Source organism: Lepus europaeus, chromosome 21 (assembly GCF_033115175.1).
Source record: "Lepus europaeus isolate LE1 chromosome 21, mLepTim1.pri, whole genome shotgun sequence".
Taxonomy (NCBI): Eukaryota; Metazoa; Chordata; class Mammalia; order Lagomorpha; family Leporidae; genus Lepus; species Lepus europaeus.
The window spans coordinates 137,138-159,879 of record NC_084847.1 but is presented as its reverse complement, the minus strand read 5'-3'; the positions used below and the strand labels follow the sequence as shown (position 1 = coordinate 159,879).

Sequence of the window (22,742 nt, the reverse complement as noted above, 5' to 3'; positions counted from 1 at the left end):
TGTTCCCATCCTGTCGGCATGAAGGGACAGACCACGGCCTGTGTCTGTGCCGCAGTGGCCCCTCCGGGCTGTCTGACCGGCGTGCAGTCGTGTGTCCCCGTGGCTCACCCTGCGCCTCTCTGCCAGCATGGACGCCTCCTTGTGTGAGCTCATTTGCTCTGCTTTATCCTTTCTGGTGAATATCTGTACTAGGGTTTTGCTCCTATTTTTTTATTGATTTATTGAAAGAGTTCCAAGAGAGAGGGAGAGACAGAAGAGAGAGATACTCCATCCGCCGGTCCACAGCTCTGATGCTGCAAAGGCCTTACCTGACCAGGCTGAAACCAGGAGCAGAGCTCCATCCAGGTCTCCCAGGGGGGTTCAAGAGCCAAATACTTGGGGCCACCTTCCCCTGCTTTTCCCAGGCTGTTACATGGAGCTGGGTCAGAGGTGGAGCTGCCAGGGACTCCAGTTTGATGTCAGGTTGCAGGCGGCTAAGCCACAGGGCCACAACGCCATGACAGCAACTCCATGCTTTGCTTAACTAATTTTATTTTTTTTAAAGATTTTTATTTATTTATTTATTTGAAAGTCAGATTACACAGAGAGTGGAGAGGCAGAGAGAGAGAGGTCTTCCATCTGATGGTTCACTCCCCAGTTGGCCGCTATAGCCACAGCTGCGCGGATCTGAACCCAGGAGCCAGGAGCTTCTTCCAGTCTCCCACGCTGTGCAGGGGCCCAAGGACTTGGGCCATCTTCTACTGCTTTCCCAGGCCACAGCAGAGAGCTGGATTGGAAGTGAGCAGCCAGGACTTGAACCAGGGCCATATGGGGTGTCAGTGCCTAAGTCCAGAGCGTTAACCTGTGTGCCACAGCACCGGCTCCACTTTGCTCATTTAAAAAAGTTGTCTGTGGGGCTGGATCTGAGGCCCAGTGGGTAAAGCTGCCACCTGCAGCTCTGGCATCCCATATGGGCCCCAGTTCTGGACTTAGCTGCTCTGCTCTGGTCCAGCTCTCTGCTAATGTGCCTGGGAAAGTAGTGGAAGACAGCCCGAGTGTTTGGAGCCCTCCTCCCATGTGGGAGACCCAGAAGAAGCTCCTGGCTCCAGGCTCCAAACAGGCCCAGCTCTGGCCACTGCAGCCTTTTGGGGAATGAACCAGCAGATGGAAGATCTCTGTCTCTCTCTGTCTCTTCCTCTCTATTATTCTGCCTCTCACATACATAAATCAGAAAAAAAAATTCCTGTTCCTTTTCGTTTTGGTTCTTAATGATTTGTTTATTTACTGATTGGAAGGCAGAGTGACACAAAGATATGGAAGTCCTCGGATTGGAATCCCATCTGCTAGTTCACTCCCCTCCCCAGATGCTTTCATTGGGCTGAGTTGGGCAAACCACGAGGAACTCCATCCAGGTCACACCTGGGTGGCAGGGCCCTAAGTGCAGGGGTCATCATCCACTGCATCCCAGGGAGCTGAGGGGAGGGAAAGCAGCTAGGACTTCAACGGGCACTCTGGAAAGACATGCAGGGCCCCAAGGGGCAGCTGAATCCGTGGCTGCACAACGCCTGATCCTCTCTCTCTCTCTCTCTCTCTCTCAAGCTGTTTATGTATTTGAAAGGCAGAGAGAAGAGAGTAAGGGAGGTAGCACTCCCATCCACTGGTTCACTTCCCAAAGAGCTCAACAGCTGGAGCTGTCCTGGCCTCAGCCGGGAGCCAGTGTCTCCAGTGCCTGTCAGGAACCCGAGTCCTTGAGTCATCACCTCCCTCCTTCCCAGGGTGCACAGGGCAAGAAATGGATGGGACCCACACGGACCCAGGCACTCAGGGATGTGGGTGTGACTTCTCACTGTGCCAACACCCACCCCTGGTTATTTCTTCAGTGTTTTTCTATATGGAGTGAAGGTGGATGGGGCTGTGGCAGGGGGAGTTGGTGGTGGGGAGGGAGCTGCCAACGGTTCAGACAGGGCCAAGGCAGAGAAAGCGGTGCCTGGGGCCTGACACTGCCCAGAGTCCTACAAGGGCTGGTACCCAGGCTTGTGCTGGGGTTGGGCCAGGCTGGACGCCCGATGGAGCTCCCAGGGCATTCATCCAGGAGGGTGGTGCGAGAGCTGCCTGAGTCTGGGCTGTCTGCACTAGGACAGGGGCCAGTTCCAGGGGTGCCCGCCATGGACGAGGGAGATGCCAGAGGCCTGGGCACACAGCGAGCTCCTAGCCAGCCCGCAGAACCGGAGGGCACCAGGGGGCCTGCCCAGGTCTGGATCTGGGCTGTGCAACACAGGAGGGGAGGTGGGCCCCTGACACGAACTCTCCAACCCGGGCCCTGGTACCAGGGGAGTGGGTGTCCGTGAGAGAGGATTTCTGGCGGCTGTCTGTGTCAGGAGCAGCCTGCTTCTGTCTGGTGGGTGTGATCTAGTTGGCCGTATTTCAAAGGAGGGTGCTGGCCCCAGGACACTTTTCCCCTGAGGAAGTCTGGGGCCTCCTCCCCTGCCCACCCCTGCCCCCTGCAGCTGCAGAGGGGGCCTGTGTGTGCCCGGAGGAGTCCTCCAGCCTGCCCCGCTGGGACTCCACTGACATTCAAGCTTTAGTCAAAGAACAGGGGTGGGGTGCAGAGAGGAGATGGGGGCAGGAGGCAGGTGAACTCCCAGGCTCCAGCTTACCCATAATTGCTGATAACATGGGGTCAGTTCTCTAAACCGCCTCCCTCACTACTTTGGGGAACAGGATCTTAGATGGGGGGCGGGGCAGCTCAGCACAACAGGCTCAAGAGCCCAGCCCCAGGACACCTCATCTGGGCTGGGTGCTCTCTGCCTGGCCAGTCTTGGCACAGTATGGGAAACCTCAGCCCAGGAGCTGCCTTCCAGGATCTCCTCACTGGGTCAGTGATTTCCAAGACTGGGAGCCCCAATACCCTAGCTCCTTACTGTGGCCTGGGGAGACTTGGATTGGGGGAGGGGCCCTGGACAGGGCTGAGGGGGGCCCAAGGCTGCATGGCACTGCCTAGAACATGACCTCAACATCCCTTCAGGCTGGTGTGTGGCTAGGTTGGTGTGGTGGCACAGTGGGGAAAGATGCTGCCTGTGAAGCCAAAGTCCCGTGTGGGCAGCAGTTCAGGTCCTGGCGGCTCCACTTCTGACCCAGCTCCCTGCTGATGCTCCTGGGACTGCAGTGGGAGACGGCCCCCGCACCAACCTGGGAGACCTGGAGGAAGTTCCAGGCTCCTGGCTTCCAGCTGTGGGTCCACCGAGCTCCGGCCATCGCAGCCGTTTGTGGAGTGAAACAGCAGATGGGAGATCTCGCCCAGTCTCTGTCTCTCCCTGTAACCCTGCCTTTCAAACAAATCTTTTAAGAAAAGTTTTAAATGTGCTGTTTCAGAGGTAAATGAGAGCCCTCCTCTGGTAGTGAACTTCTCGCTGGGAGAAGGGGCTCAGTGCAGGTCCCCAGTGGGGAGCAGGAACCCAAGGACTTGAGCCCTCACTACATCCACGAGAAGCCGGAGCGAGGAGCTCCCCAACAGCTGAGCTGAATACCTGCCCCACTCTGCACGGACGTCTTGGCAGATAACGCACCGTCATTCAGCTCTGTGGTCCTCTAGAGGTTGTGGTCTCGCTGCCCCGATGGGGCTCCGCGGGTTAAGCACGTGTCAGTGTTGGTTGGAGGCCCAGCTGGTCCTTTCCCAACCCAGGGCCCTACTAATGCCCCTGGGGAGGCAGAGCTGACTGCCCGAGTGCTTGAGTCCCTGCCACGAATGTGGGAGGCCTGGACGGAATTCCAGGCTCCTGGCTTCAGCCTGGCCCAGTCCCAGCTGTTTATAAATGGATAAATCTTTCAAAAATAAACAGAAGTTCCAGAACGTGGTAAACCAGGGCAGCCAGCACTGTGAATACATTAAACACCACCGAACTGCACACAAATGTTTACTTGGAAGGGAGGGGGACAGCAAGGAAGAGACAGAGCTTCCATCTGGCTCACTGCCGGTGCCCACAGTGGGGTGGCCGGGCCAAGCCAAAGCCGGGAGCCCAGACTGGAAATGCAGGCTCCCATGTGGTGGCAGGGGCCCAGGTGCTTGAAGTGACTGTCACCCCCCAGAGTCTGCAGGAGCCAGGCATCAAATCCTGGCACAGCATGGGCATCTCGGCTGCTAGGCCCGACACCCACCCCGGGGATCTTCCCCTGAGCTCGCTTCTCTCCCGGGAACACCTCGCAGGCGCCCCAGAAATCACGGTTTACGTACATCATTGTTCCACCAACCCAGCCCGCTGGGCACAGCTTCTACCCTCCCCCCCCCCCCCCCGCACAAGGAACACGGGACACAGCTCACCCGTCCACATGAGTTTATTGGGGAGTGGAGGGAGGACCCGGGCGGTTCAGGGGCACCGGAAGGGTGGCCGGCTGTTCAGGGGTGCGGAGCACTCTCAGGGTTACTCCTCGGTCAGGATGATGGACACTCGGCGCAAGAACTTTTCCCATGCGAGGTGGCTCTCGGCGGTGAAATCTCTGGACAGGTACGTGGCCAGGGTGACCAGCAGGCAGTTGGACAGGAGCTGCGAGGGGGGGCAGTCAGGGTGGGCGGGGAGAGGGGGCCGCGGGCCGCCCCGGAACCCATCCTCAACCCCGGCCCGGACCTTGTGCCCAGCCCTGCCCACACGTATTCATCTCACTCAGAAGCCGAACTCTGTGCTTACCCTGAAGTTTTGCGGGTCCACGCGCAGCACGTAGGGGAGCGTGTCCCTCAGCGTGGACAGCGCCCCATCCAAGTCGTCCATGTTCTTGACCGCATTGTCGACCGCGGCCGCCAGCTTGGCCCCAAGAACACGCACCTGCTCAGAGCCCCTGTGTACGGGGACGTGCGGGAAGTAGGTCCTGGTCCACGGGTAGACGTGGAAGAGCCTACGGGCAGAGGGCGCCCACACCCAGCAGTCAGGAGAAGGCACAGGTGACCCAGTATTTGCAAAGCAAAACCCAGCGTACAGTCCATAGGGAGCTCACAGGGGCATTTCAGACAGGGACTGCGGCCCAGCCCAGCCCCTGCTCCCCTGTTCCTGTCACTCAGTCCCCAGCTGCTGGTGGAGGCCCTGAGCAGGAGGCCTGGACACTGAGTCACCGTCCCTCCTCCCTGCCCTCTCCCCGTCCCTGGCCTGGACACTCAGGCTGTGGCCCATGGGGCACCTACCTCTCCAGAGTCTCAGTGCCGATGGCCTCAGCCTGGGAGGAGACCTTGTCCCAGGAGGACACGATGATGCTCTTCTCGCTGTTGGTCAGAGACATGGTGAGGGCCGGGGCTGGGCTGCTGCACAGGGGCTGGAGGTGCTGAGCACTGGCTGTGTGGTGCTCAGCCTGCAGGCTCCCTTATATACGGGGAGCAGAGTCCAGCCAGGCCCTGGCTGCTTCTGGGAAGAGGGGAGGAGCGGAAGGGGCTGTGGGGGTGGGGGTCTCTTATTGGGCACTATGACAGAAGGTAGCCAAGCCTGGTGGGGGAGGCGGGAGAGGGGCTACTACTCTTGCTGAGCCTTCGACGGGCGTTGTCTGCAGTCTGCCCACTGGGTCCAGGAGAGACAGAGGCCCTGCCGTCCCAGGGGTCATCCGGCATGGCCGTGCTGCGCTGTCCTCATCCTCCCAGAGTCACAAAATGGGGACAACCAGAGCAGCAGGGGCCCCTGCTCACCCTCGGGCCACCCTGACCAGACACTCATCAGGCCGTCCCCACTCATGTCTGTGACCCTGAGTTCCCTGCAGGAACACGGCTCTCCCTGGGACGCTAGGCAGAGCCCTCTGTGCCCTGAGCTGGGGAGGAACTGGCAGGCTGATGGGGGATCAGTCACCTGAGGTCATGTGCTGCTGCTGGGGATCCCAGTGTGGCCCTGGGCAGAGCCGCTGCAGCACGGGCACCTGCCTTCTATGTCTTAGAGATCCTTTGTGTACTTGCCAGGCAGACAAGGGCCTGGATGGCCGGAGCTGGGCCAGGGCTGAGGCCAGGAGCCAAGAAGTGCATCCAGGTCTCCTGCGGGAGTGGCAGAATCCTGGTACTGGAGTGGTCAGTGCTGCCTTCCAGGACCACACCAGCAGGAGCAGGAGTGGGCCCTGACCCGGCTCTCCCAGCAGTGAGGCCGAGACCCACCACACACGATAAGATAGAAGAAACCTCCCAGCCCACGATGAAGTCGCCTCTGTTGCTTTAGTGTTGTCTGAGCTGTAACCAGCAGCTGCCGCACACAGCCAGCTCCATCACCCGCACACTCCTCAGCCAGGCTTTGGCTGTCCTCCTGCCCTTCCCAACCTCTGGAAACCACTACAAGTTTTTGTTTTGCAAGAATGTCCTATATGGGCCAGCACCGTGGCACATAGGTTAAGCCACTGTGTGTGAACAGGCATTCCATGTGGGCAGCGGTTGGAGGCTGGGCTGCTCCTCTTCCAGTCCAGCTGGCTCCTAATGTGCCTGGGAAAGCAGCAGAAGATGGCCCCAGAGCCTGGGTGCCTGCCACCTCCGTGCCCCACAGGAAGGAATCCAGGCTCCTGGCTCCAGCCTGGCCCAGGCCCAGCCTTTGAAGCTTTTTGATAGAAGCACTGGATGGAAACACTGGATGGAATTTTTCTCTCTTCACTCATGGTTTGCAGTCTTAAACTGGATGGAAGATTTCTCTCTCTCTCTCCCTCTCGCTCTCTCCCTCTCTGTTTCTCCCTCTCTCTCTCTCTCTCTCTCCATCTCTCTGTAACTGGGCCTTTCCAGTAAATAAATCCCACAAAGAACACCGTTTCCATGGAGTCCTCGGTGCAGTCTGTGCAGAGGCCTCCTTCCCCTTCATCCTGGCGGGGCTGGGGTCAGCACTCGACTCCTCTCTGGGGCATGGCCGGACTTGGTCCGTTCCCGCCTTGAGGACATTTGGGTTGCTATGGCCCAGACAGCCGCTGTGAACATTCACGGGGTGGGCTCTGTGGGAACACAGGGCGCCAAGCAGGGTGGCCATGTGTGTCTCTGCCATCCTAGGAAGCTGCCCTGTTCCCATCCTGTCGTCATGAAGGGACAGACCACGGCCTGTGTCTGTGCCGCAGTGCCCCCTCCGGGCTGTCTGACCGGCGTGCAGTCGTGTGTCCCTGTGGCTCACCCTGCGCCTCTCTGCCAGCATGGACGCCTCCTTGTGTGAGCTCATTTGCTCTGCTTTATCCTTTCTGGTGAATATCTGTACAAGGGTCTTGCTCCTATTATTTTATTGATTTATTGAAAGAGTTCCAAGAGAGAGGGAGAGACAGTAGAAGACAGATCCTCCAGCTGCCGGTCCACAGCTCTGCTGCCACAAAGCCCTACCTGACCCAGGCTGATACCAGGAGCAGTGGCTCCATCCAGGTCTCCCTGGGGGGTTCAAGGGCCAAACACTTGGGGCCACCTTCCCCTGCTTTCCCCAGGCTGTTACATGGAGCTGGGTCAGAGGTGGAGCTGCCAGGGACTCCAGTTTGTTGTCAGGGTGCAGGCAGCTAAGCCACAGGGCCACAACGCCATGACAGCAACCCCATGCTGTGCTCATTTTATTTTATTTTAATTTTTAAATAATTTTTATTTCTGTATTTGAAAGATTACAAAGAGAGAGGAGAAGCAGAGAAAGAAAGGTCTTCCATTTGATGGTTCACTCCCAGTTGGCCGCTATAGCCAAAGCTGGGGGCATCGGAAGCCTGGAGCGAGGTGCTTCTCCTGGTCTCCCATGTGAGTGCAGGGGCCCAAGCACTTGGGCCATCCTCCACTGCCTTCCCGGGCCACAGCAGAGAGCTGGACAGGACGAGGAGCAACCGGGACAGAATCCGGCACCCTGACTGTGACTACAACCCAGGGTGCCAGTGCCACAGCGGAGGATTAGTCTATTGATCTGCGGCTCTGGCCTCCTTTTTGTTTTGAATGACTTATTTATTTATTTACTGATTTGAAAGGCAGTTGACACAAAGATAGGGAGTCCTCGGATTGATGTGCCATCTGCTAGTTCACTCCCCTCCCCAGATGCTTTCATTGGGCTGAGTTGGGCAAACCAGGAGGAACTCCACCCAGGACTCCGACTTGGAGGGGAAGGACCTAGGAGCAGGGGTCGTCATCCACTGCATCCCAGGGAGCTGAGGGGAGGGAAAGCAGCTAGGACTTCACGGGCACTCTGGAAAGACATGCAGGGCCACAAGGGGCAGCTTAATCCATGGCTGCACAACGCCTGATCCTCTCTCTCTCTCTCTCTCTTTCTCTCTCTCTCTCAAGCTGTTCATGTATTTGAAAGGCAGAGAGAAGAGAATAAGGGAGGTAGCACTCCCATCCACTGGTTCACTTCCCAAAGATCTCAACAGCTGGAGTTGTCCTGGCCTCAGCCGGGAGCCAGTGTCTCCAGTGCCTGTCAGGAACCCGAGGCCTTGAGTCATCACCTCCCACCTTCCCAGGGTGCACAGTGCAGAAATGGATGGGACAGGCCGGCGCTGTGGCTCACTAGGCTAATCCTCTGCCTTGCAGCGCCGGCACACCGGGTTCTAGTCCCGGTCGGGGCACCGATCCTGTCCCGGTTGCCCCTCTTCCAGGCCAGCTCTCTGCTGTGGCTAGGGAGTGCAGTGGAGGATGGCCCAAGTTCTTGGGCCCTGCACCCCATGGGAAACCAGGAGAAGCACCTGGCTCCTGCCATCGGATCAGCGCGGTGCGCCGGCCGCAGCGCGCCAACCGCGGCGGCCATTGGAGGGTGAACCAACGGCAAAAGGAAGACCTTTCTCTCTGTCTCTCTCTCACTGTCCACTCTGACTGTCAAAAAAAAAAAAAAAAAAAAAAAAAAAGAAGAAGAAGAAATGGATGGGACACACACGGAGCCAGGACCCAGACCCAGGCACTCAGGGATGTGGGTGTGACTTCTCACTGTGCCATCACCCACCCCTGGTTATTTCTTCAGTGTTTTTTATATTGAGTGAAGGTGGATGGGGCTGTGCAGGGAGAGTTGGTGGTGGGGAGGGAGCTGCCAACGGTTCAGACGGGGCCATGGCAGAGAAAGCGGTGCCCAGGCCTGACACTGCCCAGAGTCCTACAAGGGCTGGTGGCCAGGCTTGTGCTGGGGTTGGGCCAGGCTGGACGCCCGATGGAGCTCCCAGGGCTTTCAGCCAGGAGGGTGGTGCGAGAGCTGCCTGAGTCTGGGCTGTCTGCACTAGGACAGGGGCCAGTTCCAGGGGTGCCCGCCGTGGACGAGGGAGATGCCAGAGGCCTGGGCACACAGCGAGCTCCTGGCCAGCCTGCAGAACCGGAGGGCACCAGGAGGCCTGCCCAGGGCTGGATCTGGGCTGTGCAACACAGGAGGCAGCTGTCTGTGTCAGGAGCAGCCTGCTTCTGTCTGGTGGGTGTGATCTAGTTGGCCGTATTTCAAAGGAGGGTGCTGGCCCCAGGACACTTTTCCCCTGAGGAAGTCTGGGGCCTCCTCCCCTGCCCACACCTGCCCCCTGCAGCTGCAGAGGGGACCTGTGTTTGCCCAGAGGAGTTCTCCAGCCTGCCCCGCACCTCAGGGAACAGAGACTCCACTGACATTCAAGCTTTAGTCAAAGACCAGGGGTGGGGTGCAGGGTGGGGGTGGGGGAAGGTGCAGGGGGCAGGTGAACTCCCTGGCTCCAGCTGCCCATACCTGCAGATAACATGGGGTCAGTTCTCTAAGCCCCTCCCTCACAGCTCTGGGGAACAGGATCTCAGTATGGGGAGGAGGGGCAGCTCAGCACAACAGGCTCAAGAGCCCAGCCCCAGGACCCCTCCTCAGGGCTGGGTGCTCTCTGCCTGGCCGGCCCTGGCACAGTCTGGGATCCTCACCAGGAGCTGTCTTCCAGGATCTCCTCACTGGGTTAGTGGTTTCCAAGACTGGGAGCCCCAATACCCTAGCTCCTTACTGGGTCCTGGGGAGACTTGGATTGGGGGAGGGGCCCTGGACAGTGCAGGGGGGGGGCACGAGGCTGCATGGCACTGCCTTCAGCATGACCTCAACATCCCTTCAGGCAGGTGTGTGGCTGGGCGGGTAGGACTCAGCTAAGGGCGGAGTAGTGGGGAAAGATGCTGCCTGTGGAGCCCAAGTCTGTGTGGCAGCAGTTCAGGTCCCGGCAGCTCCACTTCTGACCCAGCTCCCTGCTGATGCTCCTGGGACTGCAGTGGGAGACGGTCCCCGCACCCACCTGGGAGACCTGGAGGAAGTTCCAGGCTCCTGGCTCCCAGCTGTGATCCACTGAGCTCCGGCCGTCGCAGCCGTTTGTGGAGTGAAACAGCAGATGGGAGATCTCGCCCAGTCTCTGTCTCTCCCTGTAACCCTGCCTTTCAAACAAATCTTTTAAGAAAAGTTTTAAATGTGCTGTTTCAGAGGTAAATGAGAGCCCTCCTCTGGTAGTGCACTTCTCGCTGGGAGAAGGGGCTCAGTGCAGGTCCCCAGTGGGGAGCAGGAACCCAAGGACTTGAGCCCTCACTACATCCGCGAGAAGCCGGAGCGAGGAGCTCCCCGACAGCTGAGCTGAATACCTGCCCCACTCTGCATGGACGTCTTGGCAGATAACGCACTGTCATTCAGCACTGTGGTCCTCTAGAGGTTGTGGTCTCGCTGCCCCGATGGGGCTCCGCGGGTTAAGCACGTGTCAGTGTTGGTTGGAGGCCCAGCTGCTCCATTCCCAACCCAGGGCCCTACTAATGCCCCTGGGGAGGCAGAGCTGACTGCCCGAGTGCTTGAGTCCCTGCCACGAATGTGGGAGGCCTGGACGGAATTCCAGGCTCCTGGCTTCAGCCTGGCCCAGTCCCAGCTGTTTATAAATGGATAAATCTTTCAAAAATAAATAGAAGTTCCAGAACGTGGTAAACCAGGGCAGCCAGCACTGTGAATACATTAAACACCACCGAACTGCACACAAATATTTACTTGGAAGGGAGGGGGACAGCAAGGAAGAGACAGAGCTTCCATCTGGCTCACTGCCGGTGCCCACAGTGGGGTGGCCGGGCCAAGCCAAAGCCGGGAGCCCAGACTGGAAATGCAGGCTCCCATGTGGTGGCAGGGGCCCAGGTGCTTGAAGTGACTGTCACCCCCCAGAGTCTGCAGGAGCCAGGCATCAAATCCTGGCACAGCATGGGCATCTCGGCTGCTAGGCCCGACACCCACCCCGGGGATCTTCCCCTGAGCTCGCTTCTCTCCCGGGAACACCTCGCAGGCGCCCCAGAAATGGCGGTTCACGTACATCCTTGTCCCACGTAGCAGTGCCTGGCTCAAGTCCCAGCTACTGTGCACCTCTGATCCAGGTGCCTGGGAGGGGAGATGGAGTCGCAGACCCGGATGGAGCTCCAGGTTCCCGGCCTCAGACATTGCAGGTTTGGGGAGTGAACCAGCGGTGGAAGACCTTCCCCCACCCCACCTCCATCACTCTGCCTCTCAAATAAACAATCTTCCAGAAAGAATGCTGTGTGTCTCCGCGTGGCTGCTTCTGCCGTGCGGTACTGCCGTGCAGGAGTGATTTGCCGTGTGTCACGTGGACCTCGAAGACGTAGGTACAGAAGGTGGGTATTCTGCAGTGGCCGGGACTAAATATTTGAGGCAAAATCCTGAGCGGAGAGCAGCTCTGCCTTTCCAGGGAGGGGTGGGGTCCCGCCAGCCCTGTGTGCTGCATGGCTGGTCAAGATGGTCCTGATGGTCCAGTCTCACCATGGACCTCCAGCGTTCAGGGCCCAGTACCTGCGCTGGGCAGCAGGGGGCTCCCTTCCCCGATTGTCTGCTGTGCAGCTTCAAGAGCCCAGGCCGGACTCCGCCTTGGCCTGGGACCAGGCCTGAGCACCTGGGTTTGAGTGGAGTCCAGGAGGACTAAGCGAGCAGTACTGGGAAGGACCTGGACTGGGCATCAACAGCACCGCGACCACCTCCTGTCTGCCACCCTCCCACCAAGGCCAAGGAATTGACATTTGGGACCCGGTGCCCCAAACCCGCCAGCCCCTTGGTTTGCGGACCCGAGGCCATCCCCACACACACATCCCCAGGGAGGACTCGCGGGCCAGGCTGCTGCCCGGGGGCTTTACTCCAACACGAAGGCGTCGAGGGCGGGGGCAGGGGCGTCCCACGACCTCCCACCCTCCATTCAGCGGTACGTGGAGGTCAGCGCCGACATGACGTGGTGCAGGAATTTGTCCACCGAGGCGTGCATGGCGGGGCCGAAGTCTCCGGGGTAGTGCCGGGCGAGGGTCACCAGCAGACAGTGGCCCAGCAGCTGCAGGGAGGGGCCGTCCCCGCTCAGGCTTCATCCATTCCCCCCCCCCACAAACACACACCCCGCCTTCGGGAGCCCCTCCCAGGCGAAGTCCCGGCGCTCACCCCGAAGTGGTGGGGGTCCACGTGCAGCGTGCGCACGTGCAGGTCGCTCAGAGCGGACAGCGCGCCGGGCAGGTCGTCCAGGTGGTCCGCGGCGAGGGTCAGCGCGTCGGCCACCTTCCGGCCGTGGGCTCGGACCTGGGCGGAGCCCGGGCTCAGGTCCATGTGGGAGAAGTAGACCTTGGTGCGCGGGAAGGCCTCCAAGGTTCTGCGGGAGGGAGGGGGATGTGGTGCGTGTGGGGGCCCCGCGGGCGGGGGCGGGGCGGGCCGGGGCGCCCTCCCGGTGCGCACCTCTCCAGGGCCTCGGTCGCGTAGACGCCCACGTTGCTCCCCAGCTTCTTCCACAGGGCGCGCAGCAGCGCCCGCTCCGTTGCCGACAGTGCCATCCGGTAGCGGCGGGCAGGGGCCCGGAGCGACGGGCCGGTCCCCGCGGGCTCTGGGGGCGTGGCGCAGGCCTGCACCGCCCTGCGTGTCGCCGCGCTCCCCCGGAGTCTCCGCACGCAATCTCGGTCCGCGACTTTCGGGCTTGCTCTGAACCCCAGGCCTTTCAGCAAAACACACAGTTGGAACATTCAGTGGAGAAACGTGTTGTGCACCTGCGCAGGGGAAGACCTGGCCAGGACGGGAACCCCGGGAGGAGCGCGGGCGCTGGGCGATTGGTGACAGCATCTCCTGGGCTGGGGCCGCCTAGGTGGTCATGGGTGGCTCACAGCAGGAGTTCCGTTGCGGGCGGCCCACACCTGCACCTGCGGAGTGCCTAGGCGAGCCTTGCAGCTCCCACACTGAGCTGTCCAGCCAGCGCGTGCGACCCTCCCCACCTCTACTCCCAAACTGCCAGGGCAGTGCCCCCAGCCCCTCCTCCAGCCACCAACCTCCTCTCTGTTTCCACGGGTTTGCTTATTCTGTTTTTTTTTTTTTTTTAAATAAATGGGATTATTCAACATGTGGACTTTTATAAAAGTCATAGATTTTTTAAATGCTTGCATATGATTTTTCTTTGGTAGAAATCAACGTTACATTATTCGAATATAGATTCATTATCCAATGATGAAACAAGATGCACACAGACATTATTAGCTGAGTTTGATGACTGCAGGCACTGAGGTTGTAGTTGTAAGCACAGAGACAGCCACACACACAAATTCCTTAGCCACTAAATACCAGCTCTATACCCATGGTGCCAATTAGCCATACTTCTACTTAGGACCCTTATCAGTGTCCACTCTGGGTTAAACCCAGCAGGACTGGCTGTTGTGATTCCAGGCAAGTGAGCGCCTCTGCTTGCTGCAGAGGAGGCCCTGGACCCGAGAGGGCACGCGGGGGTCAGGGGAAGCCGGACAAAGCCGGGGCCAGCAGAGGACTGGAGTCTGCGGTCCACCTGATGTGGGTGCCCCCTCTGGGCAGTGTGTCTCCCACTGCTGAGCCCTGGCACACGCGGGGTCCACGTCCCTGAATGGAACCCCAGGAGACCCACAGAGCACATGGGGTCATGCCCTGCCAGCCGCACCCCCAAGTGGTCCCTCACAGTGCCGCCCCCCTCCCCCAGACCCAGGCACTGAGCCCTCCCTGCCCTTCTGCTGACACAGAAGCCAGGCGGGAGCAGAGGAAGCAAGCCAGCGGCTAAGAAGCCGAGTCTGCGGCCTGGTCATCGATGAGCACTGCTCCCCAGCCCGAGCTGCACGGAGCTGGCGTCTGGTCGGAGAAGCGGGTGCTCCACCCCAGTGCGTGGCCTCCTGTGCCCGGCTGCTCCTCAGCAGGCAGTGTTGCAGGTTCAGCCGTGCCCCACCATCCTGGCTTCGGCTGCACCACCGTCTGTCTGCCCATTCACCTGCTGAAGTGCACCTGGCGCGCTCCGCCCTCACCTGAGGTCTCCCTTCCTCTTAAGGAGTGAGGACGCCCCTTCCCACGGCTCCCACTGCCCCCAAGGTGCCCAAGGGGCTGCCATGGCGTCCTCCAAGGAGGAGCCCCAGACCGGGCGTGAAAGGACACTGATGTTAGGCAGGGGCTGGATGGCACGGCAAACCTCCCTCTTCAGGAAGGAAGCCTGCAGCAGGCGCTGTCCACCCCCGGGGCCCCGCTGCCTCAGGGCAGGGGTGCCAGCCCCAGGGTGGCCGAGTGGGCACTGGGCCTCACTGGCCCCAAGCAGGACCGAAGGGTCTTAGGAGTGAGCATCCCGGGGTGCTGCTGGGATCTGCAGCCTGCACTCAACCTCTGGTTTCGTCTGCACCGTGGGTGGGTGGGTACGTTTGGGAGGCTGAGGGAGAGCCAGAGGCCCCCACCGAGATCCTGGGGGAGCTGCGGACCCGGCAGGAGGCACCGAGCAGCACCAGTGTGTGCATGTGTCGGGGGGGGGGGGATTCTTTCAGCAGCCCCCTGTGGAACTGCAAGCAGGAAGGAAGGAACCAGCCGGTCGCCCACTCCTGTCCCCCTGCAGCTGCTAGGGGGCCTCGGCACATGCACGGACGAGTCCCCCAGCCTCCTGCACCCCAGGTCACAGAGACTCCACTGACACTGGCGGCCACTCACTCAGACTTTATTCAAAGACAGGGGTGGGCTGCGGGGGTAGGGGTGGTGGGGTGGAGGGCCAGGCAGGCTCCCAGGCTCCAGCTTAACGATATTTGGAGGTCAGCACGGTGCTCACGTTGGCCAGGAACTTGTCCAGGGAGGCGTGCACCGCAGGGGTGAATTCGCTGGGGTGGTGGTTGGCCAGGGTCACCAGCAGGCAGTGGGACAGGAGCTGCACAGAGAGGGACGGACGTCGGTGGGTGTGGTCGGGGACCGCCGACCCCGGCGACGCTCCCAGCCGGACTGCGGGCTCACCTTGAAATTCACCGGGTCCACCCGCAGCTTGTGAGCGTGCAGGTCGCTGAGAGCAGACAGGGCGCCGGGCAGGTCGTCCAGGTGGCTCACGGCCTTGGTCAGGGCGTCGGACACCTTCTTGCCGTGGGCCTTGATCTGGTCAGAGCCGTGGCTCAGGTCGAAGTGGGGGAAGTAGGTCTTGGTGGTGGGGAAGCCCAGGAACATCCTGCGGGGACGGGAGGCGGTGAGCGGGACGCGGCGCCGGCGGATCGGGGCGGGGCTGGGGCGGGGGTCCTCACCTCTCCAGGGCCTCGGCGCCATACTCGCCACCGTGGCTGCCGATCTTATCCCAGGCAGCCTTGATGTTGGTCTTGTCAGCGGGAGACAGCACCATGGTGGTTCCTTCTCAGTTGGACTGGACCAGAAGTGTGCGGAGCCCGGCTGCGCGGCGCTTTTAAGCCCGAGGTGCGGCGGGCACGCCCCGCGGGGCCTCGCTCATTGGCCGGCGCGGCCGGGGCGCGCGGCGGCCGGGCACCGCTGGGGGCGCCCTCGCGCCGTCTGCCCTGGACCCGGCCCGCCGAGGCCGCGCTCCGCGAAGCAGAGTCCCTCCCACGCTGGCCGCTCGGCCGGCCCCGCCGCGCGGGACCCAGCGACGGCCGCGGGAAGGGACGAACACCGCGGCGCCTAATGCGCGCAGCCGGGGACCTGGGCCGCTGCGGCTCCGCGCCCAGCCTGCGCCTGTAGGGGCCTCTTCCTCGCCCCGCTGGACCCGCGGGAGGTGCGGAGCTGTGCGGACCACGGGGCTGTCAGGACTCGGTGCCCGCCGGCACAGCCCCCTTGCTGGCTGGGTTACGCCCAGGTGTAGCATTCCGGAGGCCTGGAGTGCTGGCATCCCCCATGGGCACCGGTTCAAGTCCCCTTGTTTGGGGAGTGAGTTGAAGGGGTGTCCTCCGCCCGGTCGTCCCCCTCACCGCACCCCCGACCCCCGCCCCGGCTCAGGACCCCGACTCAAGACCCCGTGTCCAGGAGGCCGAGCTGTGCAGGCCCGCCTGAGCCCTGCTCGCCTCACCCCTTCCCACGCCTGTTCTGGTCCTGGTCCCGCCCCAGCCTGGCGCTCCCCGGAGTCTGGGGGCTGAGAGGCCCCTCCAGGCCTGTGAGAGCCCTTTCCTTCCCCGCCTACCGCAAGTCCCACTGTGCCTCGAGCCCTTCCCAGGCCGATGCTTCCCGTGCAGAAAGAGCTGTCCCCAGAAAACGTGGAGCAAACGACTTCTGGGAACAGCTGAGCACGCATTGTGACAGCAAAACAGAACCGACCGACAGCACCGTGCAACGAGACGGCTGCCAAAGCTGCCTGGGAGTGTGGAGTGGGCACAGTGGAGAGAGGGGAGCGTGTGGGGCAGCAGCACAGAGGCCCAGGTCCCTGAGCACAGACCCAGTGGTGACCTCGGCATCCAGCCAGGGCCTTGTGCTGGGCTGTGGGACAGGGCAGAGGGCCTTTCCTTCCCTGCTTAGAGAAGCACAAAAAACTGGCGTGTGGGGGGGGGGGGGGGCTGGCCCTGTGGCCTGGCGGGTAAAGCTGCCGCCTGCAGTGTTAGCATCCCATATGGGCACCAGTTCAAGTTCCCGCTGGTCCTCTTCCGACCAGCTCTCTGCTGTGGCCTGAAAGCAGCAGAAGGTGCCCCAATCCTTGGGCCTCTGACCACATGGGAGACCTGGAAGAAACTCCAGGCTCCTGGTTTCCTATTGGCCTTGCTCTGGCCGTTGTGGCCATTTGGGGAGTGAACCAGCAGACAGAAGACCTCCCTCGCGCTCGCTCTCTCTCTTTCTGCTTCTGCAGCTCCACCTTTCAAATATTAAATAAATAAAATATTTTAAAAAATACTAAAAGCTAAAAACTGTATGAAGGCATGGTTGGATTGTAGTTCATTTCATTTGTCTATTTTTTAGAGATTTCATAAGATTTATTAGAATCAAGAGATCCAGCCAGAGTGGATGGAGGGGGGCTTCCAAGAGAGGAAAAATCCTTCATTTATGGATTTCAAAGGCAGAGAGAGAGAGAGCACTTCAGATCACTGCTTCATCACCCAAATTCCACAAAAGCTGGCCTGGCCAGGTCAAAACCAGGAGCCAGAACTCCAGCTGCTGTCTCAGGTGGATGGCAGGAACCGGAGTCCTTGAGTCATCACCTCCCAGCTTCCCAGGGCGCACAGTGCAAGAAATGGATCCAGCGCCCACGCGGCCAGGACCAAACCCAGGCACTCAGGGATGTGGGTGAGGCTTCTCACTGTGCCAACACCCACCCATGGTTATTTCTTGTGTTTTTCTATATTGAGATGAGGGTGGAGGGGCTGTGGGAGGGGAGAGTTGGTGGTGGGGAGAGAGCTGTCAACGGTTCAGGAAAGGCCCCAAGACACCTTTTCCCCTGAGGAAGTCTGGGGTCTCCTCCCCTGCCCACCTCTGACCCACAGTAGCTGCAGAGGGGGTCTGTGTTTGCCGGAGCAGTCCTCCAGCCCCTCTCCCCCACCTCAGGAAACAGAGACTCCACTGACATTCAAGCTTTAGTCAAAGACCAGGGGTGGGGTGCAGGGAGGGGGTGGGGGAGGTGGCAGGGGGCAGGTGAACTCCCCGGCTCCAGCTTACCCATATCTGCAGATAACTTGGGGTCAGTTCTCTAAGCCCCTCCCTCACAGCTCTGGGGAACAGGATCTCAGTATGGGGAGGAGGGGCAGCTCAGCACAACAGGCTCAAGACCCCAGTCCCAGGACCCCTCCTCAGGGCTGGGTGCTCCCTGCCTGGCCGGCCCTGGCACAGTCTAGGATCCTCAGTCATGAGCTGTCTTCCAGGATCTCCTCACTGGGTTAATTGTTTCCAAGACTGGGAGCCCCAATACCCTAGTGCCTTACTGGGTCCTGGGGAGACTTGGATTGGGGGAGGGGCCCTGGACAGGGCTGAGGGGGGCCCCGAGACTGCATGGCACTGCCTTCAGCATGACCTCAACATCCCTTCAGGCAGGTGTGTAGCTACGCGGGTAGGACCCAGGCTAAGGGTGGAGTAGGGGGGAAAGATGCTGCCTTTGGAGCCCAAGTCCCGTGTGGGCAGCAGTTCAGGTCCTGGCGGCTCCACTTCTGACCCAGCTCCCTGCTGATGCTCCTGGGACTGCAGTGGGAGACGCCTGGGTGCCTGGGCCCCTGAACCCACGCGGAAGATCTGGAAGAAGCTCCTGGCGCCTGACTTGGGTCTGGCCCAGCCCTGGCCACTGTGGCCATTTGAGGAGCGATCCAGCAGATGGAAGATCTCGTGTTCTCTGTCTCTGCCTCTTCCTCTGTAACTCTGCCCTTCAGATAAATAAATATCCTTAAAAACCCGGAACGTCTACACTGTGTCACATCGCGATGTATATTAACATGTTTAAACTAAAGACCCAGGATGGACACGGAGCACAGGGAGTGCCTCGGGGTGAATGAAGCCAGGCCCTGCTCCTGTTGTAGCTCCTGGGAGGAGCAGCCTGCAGGCAGCCGGGAGGCTCAGTGACAGCTCTTCCCTCCTCCTGACCTGAGTTCCTGCTCTGGGCTCGCTGAGGTCTGTAACCCGCAGGACCCACTGGCACCCCCGCACCTCCCGGATGTGTGATCCTGGCCAGAGATCTGGAGCGGAACCGAATGTCGGGGGAGGGCTTATCGCACATGGGCTGCCGCCCTGCTCGACCTTATCAGAACAATGACCGACCTGTGCCCAGCCTTCAGCCTGTGGGACTCAGAGCACCTGCGCTGCTAGAAATCTCTGAGGGACCTGGGGTGCTCCCGGGACAGAGGGAGCGGCTGGATCCACAGTGCAGCCACTGGAGTTGGGGGAGTCAGGATTCCGGGCTCCGCGTGGAAGGCCCACACTGCCGACACCGACCTGGCACTCTCAGCACAGCTTCTGCCCCTTTCCCCCGGCACAAGGAACTCGGAACACAGCTCATCTGTCTGCATGATTTTATTGGGGCGTGGAGGGAAGGCTGGGCGGTTCAGGACCACAGAGGGGTCGCCAGTGGTCGAGGGGTGCGCAGTACTCTCAGCGGTACTTAGCGGTAAGGGCGGCAGACACTTCCTCCAGGAACTTGTCCCAGGCGGCTTGGGTGGCCGCGGTGACGTCCTGAAGCAGGTGCCCGGCCAGGGTGACCTGCAGGCACTGGGACAGGAGCAACGTGGCAGGGGTGGTCACGGGCGCTTGGGGGCGGCCACCAAGGGCCGCTTTGGATATCCCAGCCACACCCTGACCCAATCCTCCCTGCTAGCCCTGCCAAAAAGACCCCACCACCCAGTGGACCATGCTCTGCGCTCACCCTGAAGTTGACCGGGTCCACCCACAGCTTGTAGGCATGCAGATCGCTCAGCGTGGACAGCGCACCATCCAAGTTGTCGATGTTCTTGACCGCGTCGTCCAGCGCAGCTGCCAGCTTGGCCCCAAGAGCGTGCACCTGAGCCGAGCCGGGGCGCAGGTCGAAGTGCGGGAAGTAGGTCTTGGTCTGCGGGAAGCTGAGGAAGAGCCTGGGGGAGGGCGCCCCACACCCAGCAGTCAGGACAAAGCCCATTTTCACCCAGTGTTTGCAAGGCGAAACCCAAGTGCAGTCCACACGGAGCTCACAGGGGCATTTCAGACAGGGACTGCGGCCCAGCCCAGCCCCTGCTCCCCTGTTCCTGTCACTCAGTCCCCAGCTGCTGGTGGAGGCCCTGAGCAGGAGGCCTGGACACTGAGTCACCGTCCCTCCTCCCTGCCCTCTCCCTGTCCCTGGCCTGGACACTCAGGCTGTGACCCATGGGGCACCTACCTCTCCAGAGCCTCGGTGCCGATGGCCTCAGCCTGGGAGGAGACCTTGTCCCAGGAGGACACAATGATGCTCTTCTCACTGTTGGTCAGAGACATGGTGACGGCCGGGGCTGGGCTGCTGCACAGGGGCTGGAGGTGCTGAGCACTGGCTGTGTGGTGCTCAGCCCGCAGGCTCCCTTATATACGGGGAGCAGAGTCCAGCCAGGCCCTGGTGCTTCTGGGAAGAGGGGAAGAGAGGAAGGATCTGTGGGGGTGGGGTCTCTTATTGGGCACCATGACAGAAGGTATCCAGGCATGGTTGGAGGAGGTGGTGAGGGGCTACCACTCTTGCTGGGCCTTCGAAGGGGCATTGGCAGCAGTGTGTCCACAGGGTCCAGGAGAGACAGAGGCCCTGCCGTCCCAGGGGTCATCAGGCATGGCCGTGCTGCACTGTCCTCATCCTTCAAGAAACACAAAATGGGGACAACCAGAGCAGCAGGGGCACTGCCCGCCCTCGGGCCACCCTGACCAGGCACTCGTCAGGCCGTCCCCACTCATGTCTGTGACCCTGAGTTCCCTGCAGGAACACGGCTCTCCCTGGGCACTGAGCACAGCCCTCTGTGCCCTGAGCCTGGGAGGAGCCGGCAGGCTGATGGGAGATCAGTCACCTGAGTCTGACTCTGAGTTCACTGCAGGAGCACGGCTCTCCCTGGGGCGCTGAGCACAGCCCTCAGTGCCCTGAGCTGGGGAGGAGCCGGCAGGCTGATGGGAGATCAGTCACCTGAGGTCACGTGCTGCTGCTGGGGACCTCAGTGTGGCCCTGGGCAGAGCCGCTGTAGCACAGGCACCTGCCTTCTAGTCTTAGAGATCCTTTGTGTGCCTGCCAGGCAGACAAGGGCCTGGACAGCCAGAGCTGGGCCAGGGCTGAGGCCAGGAGCCAGGAAGTGCATCCAGGTCTCCCTTGGGAGTGGCAGAATCCTGGTACTGGAGTGGTCAGTGCTGCCTCCCGGGGCCACACCAGCAGGAGCAGGAGTGGGCCCTGACCCGGCTCTCCCAGCAGTGAGGCCGAGACCCACCCCACACGATGAGATAGAAGAATCATCCCAGCACACGATGAAGTCGCCTCTGTTGCTTTAGTGTTGTCTGAGCTGTAACCAGCAGATGCCGCACGCAGCCAGCTCCATCACCCACACACTCCTCAGCCATGCTTTGGCTGCCCTCCTGCCCCTACCAAACCTCTGGAAATCAATACAAGTTTGTGTTTTGCAAGAATGTCCTATATGGGCCAGCACCGTGGCACAGTGGGTTAAGCCACTGTGTGTGAACAGGCATTCCATGTGGGCAGCGGTTGGAGGCTGGGCTGCTCCTCTTCCAGTCCCGCTGGCTCCTAATGTGCCCGGGAAAGCAGCAGAAGATGGCCCCAGAGCCTGGGTGCCTGCCACCTCCGTGCCCCACAGGGTGGAGTCCAGGCTCCTGGCTCCAGCCTGGCCAAGGCCCAGCCTTTGAAGCATTTGTGGAGTGAACACAGGATGGAAGATCTCTCTCTGTCCCTCTCAACGTCTCTCTCCCTGTCTCTCCTTCTCTCTCTCTCTTTCTCTCCCCCTCCCTCTCTCTCTCTTTCTGTCTTTCTTCCTCTCTCTGTCTCTCTATAATTCAGCCTTTCCAATAAATAAATCCCACAAAGAACACCGTTTCCATGGAGTCCTCGGTGCAGTCTGTGCAGAGGCCTCCTTCCCCTTCATCCGGGCGGGGCCGGGCGTCAGCACTCGACTCCTAACTGGGACATGGCCGGACTTGGTCCGTTCATGCCTTGAGGACATTTGGGTTGCTATGGCCCAGACAGCCGCAGTGGACATTCACGGGGTGGGCTCCGTGGGAACACAGGCTTGAATCTGCAGTGTGCCCAGCAATGTGGCCACTTGTGTCTCTGACATCCTAGGAAGCTGCCCTGTTCCCATCCTGTCGGCATGAAGGGACAGACCACGGCCTGTGTCTGTGCCGCAGTGGCCCCTCCGGGCTGTCTGACCGGCGTGCAGTCGTGTGTCCCTGTGGCTCACCCTGCGCCTCTCTGCCACCATGGACGCCTCCTTGTGTGAGCTCATTTGCTCTGCTTTATCCTTTCTGGTGAATATCTGTAAAAGGGTTTTGCTCCTATTATTTTATTCATTTATTGAAAGAGTTCCAAGAGAGAGGGAGAGACAGAAGAGAGAGATCCTCCATCCGCCGGTCCACAGCTCTGCTGCCACAAAGCCCTACCTGACCAGGCTGAAACCAGGAGCAGAGCTCCATCCAGGTCTCCCAGGGGGGTTCAAGAGCCAAACACTTGGGGCCACCTTCCCCTGCTTTTCCCAGGCTGTTACATGGAGCTGGGTCAGAGGTGGAGCTGCTAGGGACTCCAGTTTGATGTCAGGTTGCAGGTGGCTAAGCCACAGGGCCACGATGCCATGACAGCAACGCCATGCTGTGCTCATTTAAAATATTTCTCTCTAGGACTGGATCTGTGGCCTTGTGGATAAAGCTGCCACCTGCAGCTCTGGCATCCTATATGGGTGCCAGTTCTGGTCCTGCTGCTCTGCTCTGGTCCAGCTCTCTGCTAATGTGCCTGGGAAAGTAGTGGAAGACAGCCCAAGTGTTTGGAGCCCTCCTCCCATGTGGGAGACCCTGAAGAAGCTCCTGGCTCCTGGCTCCAAACAGGCCCAGCTCTGGCCATTGCAGCCTTTTGGGGAATGAACCAGCGGAAGGAAGATCTCTGTCTCTCTCTGTCTCTTCCTCTCTATTATTCTGCCTCTCACATACATAAATCAGAAAAAATTTCCTGTTTACTTTCCTTTTTGTTTTTAATGGTTTATTATTCTACTGATTGGA

The 22,742-nt window shown here is 60.4% G+C and overlaps 4 protein-coding genes across 4 annotated transcripts; all 4 read right to left on the bottom strand.

Annotated features, from left to right (window-relative positions):
- Positions 1 to 4,397: 4,397 nt before the first annotated feature.
- LOC133750824 (hemoglobin subunit zeta-like) lies at positions 4,398 to 5,244 on the bottom strand. Its single transcript, XM_062180513.1, has 3 exons — positions 5,150 to 5,244; positions 4,662 to 4,866; positions 4,398 to 4,520 (listed from the first exon to the last, which is right to left on the bottom strand). Exons 1-3 carry the CDS (start codon positions 5,242 to 5,244, stop codon positions 4,398 to 4,400), a joined length of 423 nt encoding a protein of 140 aa, XP_062036497.1.
- Positions 5,245 to 12,057: 6,813 nt separating this feature from the next.
- On the bottom strand, positions 12,058 to 12,673 carry LOC133750753 (hemoglobin subunit theta-1-like). Its single transcript, XM_062180415.1, has 3 exons — positions 12,579 to 12,673; positions 12,291 to 12,495; positions 12,058 to 12,186 (listed from the first exon to the last, which is right to left on the bottom strand). Exons 1-3 carry the CDS (start codon positions 12,671 to 12,673, stop codon positions 12,058 to 12,060), a joined length of 429 nt encoding a protein of 142 aa, XP_062036399.1.
- A 2,131-nt stretch (positions 12,674 to 14,804) lies between these two features.
- Positions 14,805 to 15,514, bottom strand: LOC133750340 (hemoglobin subunit alpha-1/2). The gene is made up of 3 exons (XM_062179903.1): positions 15,386 to 15,514; positions 15,108 to 15,312; positions 14,805 to 15,024 (listed from the first exon to the last, which is right to left on the bottom strand). Exons 1-3 carry the CDS (start codon positions 15,478 to 15,480, stop codon positions 14,896 to 14,898), a joined length of 429 nt encoding a protein of 142 aa, XP_062035887.1. The 5' UTR covers positions 15,481 to 15,514; the 3' UTR covers positions 14,805 to 14,895.
- Positions 15,515 to 19,142: 3,628 nt separating this feature from the next.
- LOC133750671 (hemoglobin subunit zeta-like) lies at positions 19,143 to 19,994 on the bottom strand. The gene is made up of 3 exons (XM_062180300.1): positions 19,900 to 19,994; positions 19,415 to 19,618; positions 19,143 to 19,272 (listed from the first exon to the last, which is right to left on the bottom strand). The coding sequence occupies exons 1-3, from the start codon at positions 19,992 to 19,994 to the stop codon at positions 19,143 to 19,145; spliced, it is 429 nt and encodes a 142-aa protein (XP_062036284.1).
- Positions 19,995 to 22,742: the final 2,748 nt, after the last annotated feature.

Bases quoted from the DNA above. Each gene is read 5' to 3' on its own strand.
- LOC133750824 (XM_062180513.1), bottom strand. From the start codon at position 5,244: ATGTCTCTGACCAACAGCGAGAAGAGCATCATCGTGTCCTCCTGGGAC. The intron at 4,867-5,149 runs GTAGGTGCCCCA...CTCTGCCCGTAG, and splicing joins GGCACTGAGACTCTGGAGAG to GCTCTTCCACGTCTACCCGT. The intron at 4,521-4,661 runs GTAAGCACAGAG...CCCCCCTCGCAG, and splicing joins TGGACCCGCAAAACTTCAGG to CTCCTGTCCAACTGCCTGCT.
- LOC133750753 (XM_062180415.1), bottom strand. From the start codon at position 12,673: ATGGCACTGTCGGCAACGGAGCGGGCGCTGCTGCGCGCCCTGTGGAAG. The intron at 12,496-12,578 runs GTGCGCACCGGG...TCCCTCCCGCAG, and splicing joins GCGACCGAGGCCCTGGAGAG to AACCTTGGAGGCCTTCCCGC. The intron at 12,187-12,290 runs GTGAGCGCCGGG...CCCTCCCTGCAG, and splicing joins TGGACCCCCACCACTTCGGG to CTGCTGGGCCACTGTCTGCT.
- LOC133750340 (XM_062179903.1), bottom strand. From the start codon at position 15,480: ATGGTGCTGTCTCCCGCTGACAAGACCAACATCAAGGCTGCCTGGGAT. The intron at 15,313-15,385 runs GTGAGGACCCCC...CCGTCCCCGCAG, and splicing joins GGCGCCGAGGCCCTGGAGAG to GATGTTCCTGGGCTTCCCCA. The intron at 15,025-15,107 runs GTGAGCCCGCAG...CTCTCTGTGCAG, and splicing joins TGGACCCGGTGAATTTCAAG to CTCCTGTCCCACTGCCTGCT.
- LOC133750671 (XM_062180300.1), bottom strand. From the start codon at position 19,994: ATGTCTCTGACCAACAGTGAGAAGAGCATCATTGTGTCCTCCTGGGAC. The intron at 19,619-19,899 runs GTAGGTGCCCCA...GCCCTCCCCCAG, and splicing joins GGCACCGAGGCTCTGGAGAG to GCTCTTCCTCAGCTTCCCGC. The intron at 19,273-19,414 runs GGTGAGCGCAGA...CCCTGCCACGTT, and splicing joins GTGGACCCGGTCAACTTCAG to GCTCCTGTCCCAGTGCCTGC.